A 19,522-nucleotide genomic window follows, 5' to 3' on the forward strand; every position below is an offset into this window, starting at 1 on the left:
AATAGAAATTTTCATATTCAAGCCGCAGAAATCGGGGGAACCCAGAGAACACTTTGAATGAAGGTTAATTGCTTTTCCCTGTCTCTAAAACATTGTCATACCCAGGTTTTAGAACTCACTAATAACCTGCCACTTCCTATATGGTGATGTCCTCAGTCCTGGCCCCAGGACAGGAAAACATTGACTGACTTCCTTCCCTTCTGAGTCCTTTGGCTGGTCTGATAATTAAATTGACACAAGACAGATTAACAGGTGAAAAAAAAAAATTTAGTATCTTACTTACAGGAGCCCATAGAAATAGACTCAGAGAAGTGCCCGAAGCAGGCAGCTTTTATACCTTCCAGACAAACGATACATTTGTGAAGAATTGACAAGAGCAAGGGGTTTGGGCTTGGGGTAGCAAATTAGTGAAGAAGCAAGAAGGGCTGTTCCCACAGCCTTCAGGGGCCTGAATTCCCTCTGGTGATAAGGACGCCTCTCTTCTGCTTCAGGGAGGGTTACCTTGCACAAGGGAGATTTATTTCCCGCCCTCAGGGTCAGAGTGTCCTCCTTGGATGCACTGGATGCATCTTAAGTCACTTTGTTTCAAAATAATCACTACCTACACCACAGAGGCGGATTTGGGGGCGGCCTGCCTTGAACCCTCCCCCTGCTGTTCCTGTGCAGAGGGCTTTGCCCCCAGGCTCTCCTGCATCCCTCCCCCCTCCCCCCGCCCGGCCCATCCGCTCTGTAGCACGAATCAGCGGAATACTATTCCATCGCATGGACACGCCACATTTTGTTTATCCACTCAGCTATTGATGGGCCTTCGGGTTGTTTCCACCTTCTGGGTGTTGTGAATAGAGCTGCTCTGAACCCCGCCTGGGATTTTCAATACCACAGGTAGCTCTGCTTCTGCGTGGTATGCACACCTGTGCTCTGCATCACGAGAGTCGTGATTTGTCATTCTCCCAGGCAACCGGGGTTTTCCTCTGGGGAGAATGTGAGCCCCACCTGGGAGGTGGCGCTGGGAAGAGATGCAGTCTCATTTCACTGGATGACTGCTGGTGTCGTGAGTGTTTGTTTTTTAAGATTTTATTTATTTAAGAAAAAGAGCATGAGCAGGAGGCAGGGGCAGAGGCAGAAGCAGACTCCCCATGGAGCAGGGAGCCCGATGCAATGCGGGGCTCGATCCCAGGACCCCGGCATCATGACCTGAGCCGAAGGCAGATGCTTAACCCACCGAGCCACCCCGGGGCCCCCTTGAGTGTCTTTTAATGCTCCCCCCTTAGTGCCAGGAGCTGTGCCAGGGGACGTCCATTTCTGTCCCCTGTAAGTGCTGAACTGCATATTCTCAAGGCCTTTCTGGGTACATATTACACAGTCTTTTTTTTTTTTTTTAAAGATTTTATTTATTTATTTGACAGAGACACAGCGAGAGAGGGAACACAAGCAGGGGGAGTGGGAGAGGGAGAAGCAGGCTTCCCGTGGAGCAGGGAGCCCGATGCGGGGCCTGATCCCAGGACCTGGAATCATGACCTGAGCCGAAGGCAGACGCTTAACGACTGAGCCACCCAGGCACCCCCATATTACACAGTCTTTGCCCTGGTTTGCCTCTTACAAATATGGGATAGAAGAAAGTGCAGTTGCGAGATTTTCTGGGTAATGGCTACCTTTGTATGAAACTATTCCCGTGGGATTAGAGCATTTGAAAGCTAAAGGCCTCCTGAACAGTCAGCTAGTGCTAGACCTTTGTTCCCGACATTTTACAGAGAGAAATAATGAGGCCCATGGAGGTTAGGTACCTCAATCTGGCAGGTGGCTCAGAGCAGGTACTCAAGCCTGGGCCTTTGGACTTGACTGCACTGGTGTTTCTCTCGCCCCCAAATTGCTTCCTCTGAGGGTTTTTCCTGCCCTACAGAGAGTCTTGCTAATAACACCAGCCCTCATTACTCGGCATTCAAAACCTTGTTATTTCTCCACGGCCAACTGTGCTGTGGTAACCCCCCGGCCAATTGCAAACGTTCTCTGATCTCATACATTTACTTTGACGGAGAATGAGCAAGTGTTCTTTATCCCTCACCATCTCGGCAATTTGTCCTCTCGAAGTTTTTAAAGGAGGTTGCTTTTTTTTTCCCCCTCCAGCTTTATGGAGGTGTAGTTGATCTCTGGAACTTACTCGTCTTGTGTAACTGTAATTTAATAATCCATTTGACCGGTTTTGTTTAAACAGAAGTCTAAGCAGAAGCAACATCAAAGTTGAAAGAGGGTAGGGGCCTGGCTGGCTCAGTCGGAAAAGCGTGCGACTCTTGATCTCGGGGTGGTGAGTTCGAGCCCCACGTTGGGCATAGAGATTACTAAAAAATAAATAAACTTTTTAAAAACAGGTGAAAGAGGGTAATGGAAACCCATACACCCTGCACCAAGATTCAACATTTGCTGTATTTTATTTCCATCTCTACTTTCTCCCCCTGAACCATTTGAAAGTGCCTCAGACACCCTGAGACCTCCCCCTAAATTCTTCCGGCGTGTCTTTCCTAAGAATGAGAGCACTTTCCTCCACGACCACAGTGCCATGCGTACCTAAAAAAATTAACAGTCGTGATGCAAGAAATGCATCTTCATAGGCGCCTGGGTGGCTCCGTCGCTTAAGCACCCAACTCCCATTACGGCTCAGGTCATGATCGTGAGATCGAGTCCCTGGTTGGGCTCCGTGCTGAGCAGGGAGCCTGCTTAAGATTCTCTCCCTCTGCCCCTGCCCCTCTCCCTCTCTTAAAAAAAAAAAAAAGAAAGAAACAAGCAAATACATCCTCAATATTAGGAGACTGGATGGTGAGGACCACTTGGGTTTTCTGCGGAAGCACCCTGGCTCGCAGCTTGAACCCGTAGGTAGAGGTTCTTAAAGAGAAACAGTTAAAAATCACTCACCAAGAAGTGTGTTTGTCCCAGGTGAACCTGACAACAAAGTAACTGTAGGCTTAGGCTCCTCACCAGGGGTATAAAACTCGGAAACCATTTTTTTTTTTTTAAAGCGTTCGCTCATTGAGCAGGGAGGTGTACCACCCCCAGAGGGTGCTGACAGTGTCCGGTCAAGGCTCAGGGGGGAGCGTGCAGAAGGAGCATGGTGTCTCTCTCTCCTTAGGGCCAGGGCACTGGGGACCGCAGGGGGCGGAATTCACTTATAAAGGCCCACACGCTACCTTGTGGCCTTCTTATTTAATTAGCTACAACTAAGACCCTACTTCCACGGACTGCTGTTGGCTAAGAACAATGATCTGGGCTGAGGTGTAAGAACACGACACATCTAATGTCGGTCTGGGGGCTGTACCCTATTTCTGGGTGGAACAGTAGGGTTCTCAGCAATTCCATTTGCAGATGCAGAGAACCTAACAGCCTGTCTTCTTCTGAGTCGGCCCATCATGTGAATGAGCCAGTGAGGTACTGAGGCATTGACATTTTCATGTTCTTGCCTCTTACCTCTCCTGGGCCTTAAGTTTCTACCCCTCCTGGCCCTCTCGGGATGTGCAGCCATTGGTATGGCTCTGCCGAGGGCTCTTATAAGCAAGCCAGCCAGTTACGTCTTCCACGCCCCCGTGTCTTCAAATGCGTCTTTAACACAATTCCCTCCAGTTGTCCTCTTCCAGGCTTGGAGGTTTTTGTTTTTCTGAGCCCTGGGTAATAGAGATGGTCTTATACAAATGGAGGGCTTTCGGTTTTTAAAGACCTCAAAAGCATCCGTCTTGAGAGGTCCAGCCCAGGGTCTAGTGAGAACTGCAGATACTATTGTACGCTGGGGCTCAGCCGAGTCCCCTGGTCTAAGCGGATCTCATTCCCGAAACCTCCGGCTTTGCTCACGCGCGCTAGAATCCAGCTGGGCCACTTGTCTGTCAGTGCTTGGCGCGGGTAACTGGGCACCGGGCCACCGTCCTCCTCCTCCTCCTCCTCCTCGGCGAGTCTGTTCATCTGCCTTTAGGGCCTGGACCTCATGAGCTGGAAGACACAGTCAGCAGAGGTTTAGACCAAATGGGACTCTCCTCTCAAACCTGGAATGACCTGGCTCAGTGTGTGGGTGATTTAGACTCACAACGGCCCGAGGCGTGCTGTCCTAGCTGTTTAGGCCATACCTGCCTCTGGGGAGCAGGGGCTCCATTCAGCCCAGTCTGGCTGGCATCTTTCATCCCGTCGTGCAGTGAAGCAGCCTTTCCTCCTGCTTGGGCAGGGAGGGGACACCTCCGTGGGGTGTCCAGCATGAGCTCCTGAGCTCAGCATTCACACTGACTCCTGTCCGTGTCCATGGTGGCTGGCACACTCGGCAGGCAAACACTTCGAGACCATTGACCCAAGTCCCTTTACCTCCCCGTGACAGAGCACTCTTTGCACGGACGTCCCTCACTGTCACAGCTCACGCTCTTCCCAGCCTTGATCCTGCGCCAGGCCTGGGTGTACTTGGAATGACCCCAGTTTCACACACAAGGAAACTAAGGCTCAGAGAAGTTGAGTAACTTGTCCGAGACGGCGCAGCTCCTGAGTAACGGAGCTCACATCCCGACCCAGCTCTGCTGACTCCAGAACCCGAGGTGCTCCTTACAGCCCCTGCAGACCGAATGTTTGAGTCCCTCCCGTCAAGTTTACGTGTTACAACGTGAACCCCAGGGTGATGGTATTTGGAGGGGAGGCCTTTGGGAGGGGACTAGATGGGGGGATTAGTGGCCTGATAAAGGGGACCCCAGAGAGTTTTCTCACCCCTCCACCACGTAAAGACCCAGCAGGAAGACCTCATCCGTGAACCCAGAAGCAGCTCCCACCCGACACCGAATCTGCCAGCGCCTTGACCTTGGGCTTCTAGCCTCCAGAACGTGAGAAATAAGTGTTTGCTGTGTGAGCCTCCCCCTAGACCCCCCAGTCCGTGGTATTTTGGTATAGCAGCCTGAATGGATTAAGATAACTCCCCCAGTAGAGTTTAACTCCTTATCCTCCCGGAAACAAATAGAATAAGGCAAACTTCTTGTATAAAAATGTCTATAGTTTTCCATAAAGTTTTGACAAAATTGCCACGAATACAGTTTGGCTGAGTTAGTTAAACTCCCAAGGGCAGACTCCGGGCATGCTTTAGGACCTGTGCCAAAGCGTGACTTACTTTCGCGCACACCATCATTTTGCCTTTCCAGGGATTAGAAGCTGCCATCCGAAGGTGTTCAGAGGACCACCGGTTGATGTCCTGGTTTCTCAAGATGGCACTCCATCCTGTACTTATATGGTATGTTATTTATCAGCGGCTAAGATTTCCTCTATGTGGTGTTAGGACTTCCGCCTTTCTTTTCTCTTAGTTATCCACTGAGGTTGTTGGGGCATCATTTACCATGTAGTTTGGTTTCCCCCTCCTCTTGGGGCCGGGGCGGGTGGGGCGGGGGGCGGGGTTGGACATACTGCAGCGGAACAGAAGGGCCAGTTCCGGGTGTCAGATGCGCATGTGGAGCCGAAATCCCGAAGTAAGCCACGGAGAGGCAGAGGTCTCCTAGCAGCGTTGTGCACATGGTAATAGAGACAAACAGCTGGTTCCATGGTGAGGGGGGCCAGGCTATGTAGTTTCCTCTGGTCGTGATGGACTCTGCTAAATGTCCCTGTCCAGGCAAGGTGCATTCAGCATGAGTCACCCCCGTCAGGCAGCAGCCCAAAACAATCAGCATTACTAACCTTAAAATCTCACGGAGGCTTCTGGCACTCTGAGACCTGCCAGGAGAGGATCTGCTGAACAGGGAGCCCCCAGAGAGCCAGAAAGGGGCCATCCGCCACGCAAGATGGCCCCGGAGTCCTGCTGGCTGGGCGCACACCCCAGACTCTGCCGGCCCCTCCAGGGAACCTGTGTTCCCATTTGGGAAAGAGAGAGAGGGAAACTGGGAATTTTCCATGTTCCTGCCCTGGGTGACTCAGAAGAAAGCCAGATCTGTTCCCAGCTTGTTTTACTACTTCTGCCATCTCTCTGGGGGAGCCGTACAGATCAAAGGCTGGGAGAGCTCTGTCTGCCCCCCACTCTACCTTCTGACCAAAAGTTCTCCCCACGATCTGCTTCCCTCTCCCATCTTCAGGCGCCCCCAGCTGCCGGGGGCCCACCTGCTTGCCTGGATGTGCCGTCTCTCTGTCCTCGTTTTATTTTAGATGAAGATGCCACCACCCCTTGGTGGCCCGGTGACACATGGGGCTCAGGAGGCTCTGCTGGGAGGTTTTGGTCTTGCATCGCTGCCTCTGTGGAATGCAGCACAGATGCACAAGAACGCAGCAGGCTGGGAAAATTCGCACGAGAGAGGCCGGGCCTTCGGATATGCCGTCTTGAGGATGGGTTTGCAGACCAAACCGGGACTCCGTCGGCTCCAGCAAGTGACTCAGAGACACAGGACACTGCTCCTCTCCTCCCGTCCCCTACGGACCAGGACTGGCTATTTCTCACCTAGGCCTAGAACCATCCAGGTGTTGGAAACGGCTTGCCATGTCCTCAACGGGGGTGTCCCAGGCACGCAGAAGCCATTCACTCGCTGAGTAAATCAGAGGGGTCTTGGGAGGAACATCGGTTGGTTTATGGGGTCTCCCACCCTGTGTTGGTGAAGAGCTACTCGGGGACTCAGACCCTCCTTCTCGGGTCGAGGAGGCCGAAATGACTCAGCCATGTGTCATCCAGCGCGAGGGGACCATGTGTCCTGTGTACGTCCCTGCTGCCGCTACCCTGGTCTGGGCCTCCACCGCCTCCTGCCTTGCAAGTTCAACTGCCTCTGACCTGGTCTTTCTGAAATGTGTATCTCCTTGAGCTGCTCCCTTGCTTGATGGCTTCCCCGTTGCCCTCAGGATAAGGTCCACATTCCTGAGCCCAGGCTACTTACCTCCCTCCAGCACACAGACCCTGCAGCGGCCCTAAATTACAGGCTCCCTGACTTCCCTACAAGCCCCTGCCTCTGGGCCACTCATAGGCTGTTCCTCTGCCAGGAACACCCTACCCCCCACATCACCATCCTCAGTGCGGCTTCTGCCTCACAGTTTCACGTTCTCCCGCTGACTCCGCTCCACGTTACCCCACGCCCTCTGACCCTGCTGGGCAGGGCATTTCTACACTCCCCTAGCCTCCTATGCTTAACCCTGTTGGGGCACTTGCAGGGAATTTTCATCTCTTGCCTTTGGGCTCCAAAATGCTTTGAGCTCCTTAAGGGCAGGCCGAGGGGCCTGGATCCCCGTTATATGTGCATTCCCTGCAGCTAGTGTGGTGCTTGGCATTTGCTACACTGAGTGGGGAATGCCTTCATGATGTTTTGGAAGAAGCTGGCATCGGGTAGAAGACATAATTTTAGAAGGAAAAGGGACGAAGCTATCCATTCCGTGAGCTGCCCCCAAACTGCTGCAGACATACAGACTCTAGTGATGGGGGGCTGTCTACTGTTCCCTCTCTTTGTGCATGTTGTCTTCCCAGCCAGCGTAGCGCCACTCTGAGGGCAGGCACGCCTCTGAATTTTATTTTATTTTATTATTTTCTTTTTTAAAGATTTTATTTGAGAGAGAGAGAGAGAGAGAGCATGCATGTGAGCATGCAGGGGGAGGAGCTGAGAGGGAGGGAGGGAATGAGAATCTGAAGCAGGCCCCACGCTGAGCACAGAGCCCGGCAGGGGGCTTGATCCCAGGACCCTGCGATCGAACCAAGAGTCAGACGCTTTACCGACTGCGCCACCCAGGCGCCCCGCCTCTGAATTTTACATAATGAGGTTTATCACAATAAGGCACAGATTGACAAATGTTTTTCTGTAAAGGAAGGGCCAGACAGTAAATAAGGTAGGCTTCGCAGGCCTGTCCGTCTCTGTCGCAGCTCCTCAGCTCTGCTGTTGTAGGGTGGAAACCGCCAGAGACCACCGACACAAACGGGCATGGCTGTGTCCCAGTGGAACTTGATTTACCAACGCAGGGGTCAGCCACGCATTGCCCATACCTGCAGTGATAACCCACCTGGTCACGGGGGCCCGCTTCTAGTCCCTCCCGTTCCCAGGTTGTCTCCGTGTGCTTTGCACAATGCCCAGGATGCACCAGACACGCGGCAGACTGTTGGTGGTTGGTTAAAAGTACATCGCATGAAACCATGGACCAGTAGGACCCCAGGGACAGCTCACATATCACTGCCCGTTCAATAGCCGATTTCTCCTTCATTCTTACAAACAGAACCCAAACTTTGTTCTGGCAGCAATGTACCTAGCTCCCCTACTTAGATGTGCACTAAGTACGAGCAGTTAAAGCCAAGTACGGGTAACCCAGTTTGTCAGCAGTTGGTCTGATAGAGGGTGTGCAGCTCAGTCCAACACACTTCCAGTCTGCACAGGGAGTTTGGTAAGATGCTGCTCCCCCATGAAAGAAGTGAAGCTTTCTTTTCTGCCTCCTCCATTCCTGATCTGAATACCATTTTGGGAGGATGTGATGTCCCGTGCTGCGGCAGCCACTTTGCAGCCATGAGGGGAGGGCCCAAAGAATTTACAGAAATGCCAGCCCGAGCCCCAACTTCTCTGGACTTTTGTACCAACCCTGGAAATGCTCATCTCCAGCTTCTTGGTAAGAGAGGTCATATCTGTCTGTGATGTTTATACCAAGCAAGTGTTCTTCACTTGCAGCCTTCACAAATAATGCCTTATTTTTACTATATCAATAAATGCTCACTCCTATAAGGAAAAGGCAGCTTAATACATTTTCTCCTACTCTGGCTACCCAATCTTGAATCTTTCCCTGTTCACTCTCCAACCTAATGTGCAGAATCCCTGAGGAGAAGTTGTGTGGCGAAAACCCAGATACCAGGGAACGAGGGGCCGGACGAGCCCCAGCTGGGGAGAGCCATCTGTCTCCTCCCATCAGTCTCAGAGAAGCCCAACTCATGTAATCCCTCTGAGTTTAGATCCAAGAACTGGCTGAACCAAGTATGGCAGGAGCTATGGGGGAGGTGATAGAACATTCTCACACAAGAACAGTCAGGGAGGAAAACTCCAGTGCTCTCCTCTGAGTGAACTCGCGAGCAGGCCCAGGAACCCACCATATCCCCCTCCTCACCGGGCTGACAGCCACATCACCAGAACAGGAGTCCCTAATCTGACAGCCCACATTGCAAAAGTCACCAGGCCACCTTCCAAGGGACTCTGCCCTCTGATGACGAGCTGGTCGTTACTTCGCGCCTGGCGTCCCCTGCGGCAGGCACCGGGCTCCTCACAGCCACCCTGTGCGGCGGGGCTGATTAGCCCCATCCTGCGGACGGGACGGGGGCTGGCGCTCTGGACCAGGCCACCCCCCTGCGCTGCCTCTCTGTTCACTCAGCATGCCACGTCTCTACAAGCCACAAGTGGGGAAACAGCCCAGACAGGGCAGCCTTGCTGTCTTCTGTCACTAGGCGCCTCCATTTCCCTCCCCTTCACGGAGAAAGCAGCCCCTGAGACCAGGTACTTTCTGCACGGCCACCTGGGGGAGTATGTAAGTATCACCCCCATAAGCCAGCCCTTGATTGTTCCTAGTAAATGGGGAAGGGACGGTAAGCATTGTTGACATCAGTATTTCTTGAGTTCCTACTATGTGCATAGCACTATGCTAGATGCACAGAGGACATAAAAGGCCCCCAGGAGGGCGCCTGGGTGGCTCAGTTGGTTAAGCAACTGCCTTCGGCTCAGGTCATGATCCTGAAGTCCCAGGATCGAGTCCCACATCGGGCTCCCTCCTCAGCAGGGAGTCTGCTTCTCCCTCTGACCCTCCTCCTTCTCATGCTCTCTATCTCTCATTCTCTCTCTTGCAAATAAATAAAATCTTTAAAAAAAAAAATTAAAAAAAAAAAGGCCCCCAGGATTTGGGGTCATTTTGGAACGGTATCATGCAATCCTCTCTACCAGACTCTGCAAGCCCGCCATGACCCTCTCTGACCTTACCCTGTGGGGCAGCACTGCTCCGTTCTCATCCTAGAGCCAGGGGAATCAAGGCCCGAAGAACAGTGGTAACAAGGGAAGCAAGGCAAGCAGGTGACGACACTATGTGGCCTCCCTAGGTGTATTGTGCGGATCTAACGTGCTGGGTCTCAAAGTCTGGTTCCCGGACCAGCCGCATCAGCATCACCTGGGTTAGAAATGCAGGGTTTGGGCGCCAGACCCACTGAATCAGGAACTCTGGGGCTGGAGCCCAAGATCTGTATCTGAACAAGCCTCCCAAGGGGTTCTGATGCACACTCAAGTTTGGGAACCTCTAAGCAATGAGATACCTTATGCACAAATGGTTTGAGGGCTGCAAAGCTCTTTGTCAACAGGGTGTCTTGAAAGCCTTTTGTGAAAGGTTATTCAGGGACCTCTTTGTTGGTTTTTTTTTCCAATTAATATTCTATTTATTACAACTACAAATTCAAAACACAGTTCTTCCCTAAAACTTTGTGTTGAATTTATGACTCTCACTATTTTGCTTATAAAATTGACTATTTTACAATCACTTTTAAGGTGTTTTTTAAACTTTTTTTTTAAGATTTTATTTATTCATTTGAGACACAGAGATACAGAGAGAGAGCATGAGCAGGGGGAGAGGCAGAGGGAGAAGGAGAAGCAGGCTCCCCGCTGAGCCAGGAGCACAATGCGGGGCTCGATCCCAGGACTCTAGGATCATGACCTGAGCCAAAGGCAGATGTTTAACCATCTGAGCCACCCAGGCGCCCCTTAAGGTGTTTTTTTAAAAAAAAAACAACAACAACAAACATTTAATTGATTTCCCCTAAATACTTTAAAAGCAGTAATGAATTTGATAGATTTCATTTCTTCTTAAGCACTTTTCAGAACCTTCCAAGTACTTCATGAATTCTTATGCATCCACTAAGTTGATCTCCGAAATACGGCAAATCTCGGTCCTCTTAAATAGTAGCATACTGCTTGCAAACTTAGTAAAAGCCTCTTACGACTTTCAAATTAAAAATCTGCCCAGTACAACAATGTGAATGTACTTAGCACCACTGAACCATGCACTTAGAAAATGGTTAAGATGGTCAATTTTATGTTAATATGTATTTTACCACATTTAGGAAAAAATGTTCTGGCCATAATGGATTACTCAGTACATTTAAAAATGGGAATCACAAAGCCTTTCTGTTTGAGGATGCCAAATTCCCTTAAATGTTTCAAGCACTTAAAATACAAAATATACATAGGGGAGCCTGGCTGGCTCAGTTGGTAGAGCACGCGACTCTTCATCTCAGGGTCGTGAGTTCAAGCCCCATGTTGGGCATGGAGCCTACTTAAAATATACATAGATTACGTTCCAATATAATATAGGAGGAAAGCAAACACAAACAAACTAGGGCTTTGCTTTACTTCATCCTCTCTGTACCAAACAGTAACCCTTCTGGGGAGTAAAGACCCCACCAAGAAAAGTGCCATGCCATCCCCAGCAAGCTGGTGCTCCCCAGCAAGTGAAGGAGCCTGCAAAGTGCTCTTTGGCCAGGAAGAAGGAATTGATTTTTTCCAGGGACTGAAGCTGAGTCCTAATTGTAGTCACTCTGCTAACGGAAGAGTCCAGGTCCCCTCTCTCCACATGGGGTGGTGGTCTCAAAGCCTGGCTTCCCTGGGTCCAACCGCAGATACCCTAACTCACCCCCCATTCGAATCTCCAGCGCCCCTTTTCCTCAGAGCTGCTGAACTGTGTGGTCTGTACGGCTTCCTCCTGTACTGAATTCTTCCCACCTGCCAGGGGCACGACTCCTAGTGGGAACTTTCAAGGCACCCTGCGGATTCTGCACCCGGGGCTCCTCCTGACGCTTACTCCTGTAGATTTCCAGAGAAGGAAGAGGGTGCCGTGGGTCAAGGGCAGCAGAGGAGGATTTTCCAGAAAGGAGAATTGACAACCGGTCTTTGGAGAACGAGCCGCCAGGAGAAGGAAAGCTCGCCAGGTGAGGGGAATGCTTCTAGTCTGATAAGTAAAATTATCAGTTGGGCACACTGTTTCCCTGCGCCCACCTTGTGATGGAGGGGTAGCTGCTAGCAAGGGACTGGCAAGGCTAGGAAGGGGGTGAGCAGCCCCTTGCTCATTGAGCGGGCCAGACTGGAGGGGGCTGGAGAAGGGGCTGCACTCGGGGGTCCTGTCACCGTGCCTCATGCCTGACTCCCTCCTGCAGCCCGCAAGGGGCACTGGCCTTGCTGTGCATTCCAAGTGGGGTGTCCCATCATAAATGTGGAAAACTCCGAGAGCAAGTCACCAGATGGTGTTTCACCACGCGAAGTGAGCTAGGACGTAATGCCCCGGGGGAGTGGGTGGTGAGGGGGAGCAGCCTCGTTCTGATTCTCCTGGGCACCTGCTCCCGGGCGAGGACAGCAGCAGGACCTCCGCGTCCACCGAGGGAGATACTGACGCACACAAACGACCAACGCAGGTCGCCCAGGGTCTGTACCGAAGATGAAGTCCTGAAAGGTCTCTAGTAAGATGCGGAGGGATATGGGAACGTGCCAGCCTTAGAGCATCTTGGAGGTCAGTTGGTCTTGCGGGGGGCCTGCCCTATCCCGGAAGCTGGAGAGGGTGCCCCGCCCCCCACAAAGTCTTCATGATCCTGAGCAGAGTGGATGTTACTATCATAAACCCATTCTATAGATGGAGAAGCTGAGGCTCAGTGAGGGGGTACTGAATTGCCCAAGGTCTCAATGGGAAAGAAACAGATGGGGAATCTACCCCCCCCCCCCCGCCCCAGCCACTAGACTTGGTTGTGTCTGATTCCCCCTCCTGCCCTAGGGGGCAGCAACACTTCACAACCCACTGTGTGCCTCAGACCCAGGTTCAAATCCGACTTCTGTTACTAACCGAGCAAGTGTGGGCAAGTCATGGAACCTGCAGGCAGGGGTCTCTGTTTCCTGTGTGGGAACGGGAGGAACAGTCCCTCCTTCCAGGAGCAACACAGACCCTCCGAGGGCTTCCCCTGTGCGGCTCTTAGCGCTCTGTGTGTTCCGGTTCTTGTCGCCTGCACACCAGCCCTGCCTCCTGGTTTCACAGATGCAGACTCGGAGGCAACGGGAAGCGAAGTGACTTTCCCAGGTCACATGACCCGTGTGAGCGGCGGAGTCGGGATTGGAACCCAGGTCGTCGGGCTGACCACAACTGCCTCCGACTGGCTCAGCGCTTCCCTAGCGCCCCGCCGGACACACAGCGCCCCCCCTCGGTTAGCCCTTAGTACTGACGTGGGAGCGAGCCTTCCCGATACGCGCACGATATTTACAAGGTTCGCCGCGTGGGGGTGGGGGAGCCCGTGCCCCCCCACGCAGGCTCTCTGAACATCTTGCACAAAAGAAGTAAGTACTTAACCCGTGGTGGCCCGGCACACTACAAGTTTCTAAGCTATTTATAAGAAGGCAGCTGAAGTCTAGAGACTTCTAACGGGCGGAGGTGTGTTCTCCAGACTAAGAATAGCTGACAGGAGAAGCTTTCTGGTGACATCAGAGCACAGCAGCAGCTTGGGGGTGGGGGCTGTGGTTTTCTCCAGCTTAGCGACAACTGCCCCGTGCAGGCTCCCCCGCTTCTCCAGAGGGGGCTGGACGAAGGGGTTGGAAAGGGGCCTGGTGACCCCGGAGGTAAGCAGGGTTTCCATCGGCCTGGGGGTTTGTAATGTGTCCCTCTCGCCCCTCCCTCACCATCCTGCTGTTTGTGGGAAGCTGGCCCTCTGGCCGGACCAGCAGGATGGGGGCAAAGAGCAGGGGGCAGCAAGGGAGGGCACAGGGCAGGTCCCCGGCCGGTCCTGGGATTTGGACCACAGGCTCCTCTCTCCTGCTCACCCCTGCCTCTCTGTCCTCCCAGGGGGCTTCTAACATGAGCGGACCCCCAGGCCCCCACCCCTGCCCACTGCACCAGACCCTTCTTCTCAATGCACACCTGAGCTTGCAACTTACTCTGAGCCCCAGCAGGGTGACCACTGCCTTTTTCTGAAGTCAAAATAAATTCTGGGGATAGAGTACAAAGATTAAGCCGACCCAAGGTGAAATTGTGGTTCCCCCCTCCAGCAGCTCTGAGCTTTTACTGGAGGTATTGGAGGGCTTGGGGGAGTTGGGGGCAAGGAAGGAGAAGGGAACAGTTTAAACAAAACTTTAGACACTGTTTCAAATTATGCCTGGCCATTTGCAAGTTCTCACGCAGGGCCCCCACCCCCACCCCCCCCACCCCCCTCCCGTGTTCGCGGTTTGTGCTGATACATGATACATACTTACTGCACAGGGTTGTGTGTGGGAAGCTGTCGCTACCATACTTTATGGTCCTTAGGGGATTTTCAAGGGTGATTGTGGCTGCACGTGACTCTGATCTTGCACCCTGGCTCCATGCAACTTAGCCCCCAAGCCTCAATTTCCCCTTCGCCACTGTGGTTCTGCTTTCTGACATCCAGTAGGAGTCTGACAAGTCATCTTTTTAAAACTCATCACATCTGACTTTCAGAGAGCCCACAGTGTTCACCCACACACTTTGTCTTCAAGGAGGGACAAAGGGAGATTTTCTTTTTTCTTTCCTTTCCTCCTCCTCCTCTTCCCCTTCTTCCTCCTTCTCCTCCTTCTTCCTCTTCTCCTCCTCCTCCTCTTCCTTCTTCTCCTTCTTCTTCTCCTCCCTTCCCCCTTTTCTTTTTTTTTTTTTTTTAACAAAGAAAACACTAAATAAAGCCAGAGAAGAGAAGCTACTCACCGAAGGTCACACTGACCTTCTCCCCAGATTCCTAGCGCTCCCTTTACCAGGACTGTCCCTACAGTACAAACCCCACATGCTCCCCCAGTGGAAAGATGGGAGGCCACCTGTGAGCCGTCCTGGGTGCGCTGGTCACACAGCCCTCACAGTTGATGTGCCACTCGAGTCTCTGGGATACGGGGTTAATGAGCCACATCTCAGCCCAGCTGCCAAGCAGCTGGTCCAAAGTCATACTACCAGAACTTGCCAAGAAAATACTAGCACATGCACACCCATGCACCCGTGGGACCCAGTGGCAGAGGAATCCCACCACCGCGTTGACGTGATTTGTGATTCTCCACCTTGGTGGCACCTTATCAAAAACATCAACACCAAGGCTCCCATCCCCGGAGTTTCTGGTTCTGAGCACCTGGGATGGAGCCTGCCCATGTTTGCTTTCAGAGCTCCCCAGGTGAGTAACTTGCAGCCAGGGCGCAGACATCGCTTCTCAAACCCACCTGTATATTGGAATCATCTGCGGGGTTAAAATACTGCCCACCCCCACCCAGCCTGATTTAATTGGGGCCTGGGGTGTGGTCTGGGCATTAGGATCTTTAAATGCTCCCCCAGGTGATTCAAATGTGCGGCCAAATTTGAGAACGTTGCTCTGGTTCATTCTGCACCTGGATTCTGGGCCCCACCCCTGCCCCCAAAAGACAGGGCCGCCCTGCCCTTCCCAAGTCCTCCCCAAAGAGATTTTTAGTCCCATGTTGCTGCTTATATATAGATAAGCATCTCCAGAAAATTCTGTTCTTGACTTCTGAATGTCAAGAAACCAATCCAAAGTAATAGGTCCTTTCGCTGTACCTTCCTGAATAGGAGATAAATGCTCAGCATGAGGGGCATGAAGGCATGCCCCATTCTGCCATGCTTTGTGGACAGAGAGGGAAGGGAGCCTTTGCTGTAATCCAACCCCCAGGCCTCACTATTCATCTCTGGGGGGGGGTCCTGGTTCCTCGACCTCCAAGTGCACCCCATAGGATCTGAGCCCACCAAGTCCCCCTGCATGTTTCAGGGCAGTCCCAGGGCTGTCTCCTTTGTGTTCTCAAATTCTGCCCTGGTCTGACTGCGGTCCCCTGGGAAGGATGCCTCCCAACATGCACACGCCTGTTGCTGTGGACCTGCAAGCCCACAGGGGCCCCGCAGGGCTGAGTTCATTCCTGTCTGCACCCGCCTCCCTCTCCCCAGAAACCCACGGGCCCTCTCTTCACCCTGTGACATTTGGTGTCTGGGCTTGGGGCCCAGATTTCACAAAATCCAGGAGGTATGGCCTCTGTGGCCCTACCAGTCCTCCCTCCATCCCTCCATGGGACTTAGACCTGCCCCAGGGGATGGGCACCAAAGTGTCCTCCTTACCACCAGCTGAGCACAGCTTCCCTCTGTAGATTCTCCTCGATGCACACAAGTCAGCTGGTACAGGGAGACTGCCCTCCACCCAATCTCCACCAAGACTCAGCCAGGACCAGCAGCTAATTGGCCCTGAGCTAGCCCAATGACCTGCGCATCGCTGAGCACTCTCCGTGTACCAGCACGGTTTGAACCCTTCGCATGAAGTCTCATGGACCCATTTCACAGATTGGGACCAAGGATTCCAGGGGCAAGTCGTCGCCTAAGGCCAAAGACAGGATTTGAACCCACATCTCTAACCCCACCCCCAACCCCTGCAGCAGAGGCTCCCAAATTTGTGAGTACATAAAAATCAGCCAGTAGGGAACGTTGGCAGCCTTCAGGACCCCCAGCCTGGCCTCGGCTGACAGTTCTCTTGTTTCTGTCTCAGGTAAAGGGACTGAGGACAAGTTGCTCATGATGGAGCCCCAGGGGAGAGACAAGGAGGCTCTGAGCTGGGTCTGCCAGAGAGATGTCAGGAGAGTGAGATGTGGTTTAATGAAATAAGAGGTGGCAAACTGAGCCCAAAGAAGGACCTGCCCCCTTCCCAGAGACCCACTTCTGATACTTGGTGGACCAGAGACCCTCCTGGGGGCCATCTTGGGGGTTGCGGGCTGAAGATGGAGAACCACATGGACCACTGTGGTCACCCCTAGAGCAGAGTTAATCCCTTCCAGGAACACTTGGATTGAACAAGGACATGCTGACTCCACAGAAAATTCGTGAAATTATAAGACTCTGCCAGTTCCAACTCATTTCTCCTGACTTCCTAGGACTGGAATCCAGGTGTCTTAGTTAATACCTTTGGGGAGGCCCTTTCAGTCCCGGGCACCTGCCTGCCCAGAGTGGCCTCACATAAAGAAGAGGGAGCCTCAGAGGAGACCGATCCCTGGGACCTTTGTGGGCAGTGCCAGGCTTCTCTGCAGCAGAAGGAAGCTTTAAATCAGGAAAATGCGCCTCACTCGAGGATGGGGCCCCGACCACTCTGCCCTGAGAGAAAGGGTCAAGGCCTGGCCCTACTTTGACCCCCTAGGTTTCCTGTCAGGCCACGTGGGCGTCGAGTGGCTGAGCACCTGGCTACAATCAGTCCTTTCCACCTCCCCTCTCCCCATGCCTGTAGAAGTGAGATCACTTTCTATCTGAGGGCAAAGTTAGGGGGAAACTGTCTTCTAGAAGCTGGCTGGCCACCCCCTTCCCCACCCCAACTGATCTGCTCTGGTTGCCAGGCACATGTTTACCTTAGAGACAGAGCACCACCCCCCCCCAGGGTTCTGAGCCTTCAGTTGAGACCCATAGAACACTGGCCCTTGGAGGCAGAGCTGTGGAGCCCTACACAGCCATGGAGGGCCTGCTGCCTGCCATCAGATCCACTTTCCAGTTGGTCCTAGAGCCCCTGTGGGGTGCCCTGCTGGTGATTTCTGAAAGCTGGAGACATGTTTCAGTTCTCCATGAGTTTCTCTGGGAGATCCTGGCATATATTGTAATACTGGTTTTGACAGCGAAGAAACGACCCATTTGGAGAAGTGTGAAGGTGCTCGGCAAAAGGTGTTTGGCCCACGCTAAAGTCTGTGGAAAAGGTAGTGGGAATATGGGACCAATGACACCAGCTGATGATGCCCTAGGGCTGCCCGGGGTGGAGGCCAGTCTTCCCACATTACAAACCTTATGCTTCTCAGCAGTAAGTACTAACCGCTGTAGGCTGTCACTTCAGAACACCATTGACTTTCTGAAAATGGCGCAGAAGACCCAGCCTCCTAAACTTTCCCAAGTGACTGGTGATAGACCCATCTTAAGAACGTCAGAGAAGAATGGAAAACAACTTTGGAAGAAAATAATGGATGATTTGAATGGAAACACTGACGTTCTAGAGAGTCCAGAACTGCTCGCCCAAGAAATCGCGAGATGGAAGCAGAGACTCCAGGAAACGGAGCAGGAGAAAGAAAAGCTAGAGCAGTCGAACGCAGGAATGCAGCAGGCTCTGAAAGATAAAGTCAGCCAGTTAATACCACTGGGTGAAAACCTTCTGAAGGCCATCCCCTGGCCTTGTCTCCTTGGAGATCTCTTGGGTCACGTCAACTGGGAAGTCAAGCAAAAGAGGGAAGCAGAAAATGACAATCACCCCATCCATCAGTCAGAGGGTGACCTGAAGGGTGTCACTGACGATGCTGATTCCAATGTGTCCCTTCAAAGTGCTGAAGAGAAAAATGAGGAACTAGCCAGACAACTGTGGGAAGAAAAGCGAATCAATGAAGAGCTTATGGGACAAATAACAGGTCTTCGAGCCAAGGAAGCCTCTTTGCAGAGGGAAAATTCACAGCTTCAAAGTGAGATTCAGCAGTTGAAACGGAAGCTTCAAATTCTGCCTCAATTATATCAAGAATACACCAGGGAACTTGAGAGAAAATCATTGGAGAAGGAAGCGCAGTGCTCAGACATTGAGAAGAGTCTTTCCTACACGTGTGGAAACATCGAGTCCGCAACTCAGATTCGCAACTTCTACAAGAAGATGGCCGAAGACACCCGCAGAGAACTGGAGGAGAACACCTCGCACTATCTAAAGGACATCCTCTTCTATGCGAATAAAGTCCAGGAGAGCTGGATGGCAGCTGTGCTTACCGAGCGAAAAGTCAAGGAGCTAAGGAAAGAAAATGATCCCATCAGGCAAATGTTGGCCAAAGCGGATTTCAACTTCCCGCCTTTCCCAAGTGGCCGTTTTGCTCCTGCTCCCCCACAGGCAGCCCGCGGAGGCCCAGAAGTGTCAGGGGACCCCCCTGGATCATCAGCACCCCCAGGAAGGAGAAGAGCCAGGCCGCGAGGGCCCACGCATCCAGGGACACCCGCAGGTTTGACTGAGCTCACCGCAACCCGGTCCTGAACTCCCACAACCACGGCATAACATCTGCATGTGTTTTCTGTCTTTGAAGTAGTTTTCACTTATCTCGTTTTGGTTTAGATACTGCTATTTAATTGATATACAATTGCTTTTATTCAAGTAGATTTAGCATTATACTTTTCAGATAGTATTTCTCCAGTAAAGTGTCGTTTCCTATAATTCTTACAAATATATTGTTCTCACATCATCAGACCCTCTAGAATTAGATAATATTAAGTATTGTATTTTGATTTAAATTAAAGATCCACAATTACTTTAACAACTATTGAAATTTGGCATGGATACAAACATTTAAAATAACATTTTTCTATGGCACGAGCATTTTTGTATGCCATTTTGATACCCACGAGCATGTATTAGAAGTCTGTACAAGTAATTTAATATATATCTGAATAAATTTTGATTTAAAAAAATTGGAAAAAAAAAAAATCAGCCAGTAGGTCCCAGGAGCCTGCGTCTCTATTCAAGAATACAGGAGACCCTGACATAAATGGCCCAAGACCAGCCCTCCCCCCACCCTGTTCTGAGTCTCAGGGCCTCTTCTAGGCCCAG

General features: G+C 52.0%; 1 protein-coding gene across 1 annotated transcript; it reads left to right on the forward strand.

Moving 5' to 3' along the window:
* The first annotated feature begins 11,041 nt into the window (after nucleotides 1-11,041).
* On the forward strand, nucleotides 11,042-19,479 carry LOC118550649 (melanoma inhibitory activity protein 2-like). The gene is made up of 4 exons (XM_078060926.1): nucleotides 11,042-11,893; nucleotides 12,985-13,280; nucleotides 16,077-16,375; nucleotides 16,469-19,479. The coding sequence occupies exon 4, from the start codon at nucleotides 17,417-17,419 to the stop codon at nucleotides 18,950-18,952; it is 1,536 nt and encodes a 511-aa protein (XP_077917052.1). The 5' UTR covers nucleotides 11,042-11,893; nucleotides 12,985-13,280; nucleotides 16,077-16,375; nucleotides 16,469-17,416; the 3' UTR covers nucleotides 18,953-19,479.
* Nucleotides 19,480-19,522: the final 43 nt, after the last annotated feature.

The sequence above is a fragment of the Halichoerus grypus genome, chromosome 13 (assembly GCF_964656455.1).
Source record: "Halichoerus grypus chromosome 13, mHalGry1.hap1.1, whole genome shotgun sequence".
In the NCBI taxonomy this organism is placed as follows: Eukaryota; Metazoa; Chordata; class Mammalia; order Carnivora; family Phocidae; genus Halichoerus; species Halichoerus grypus.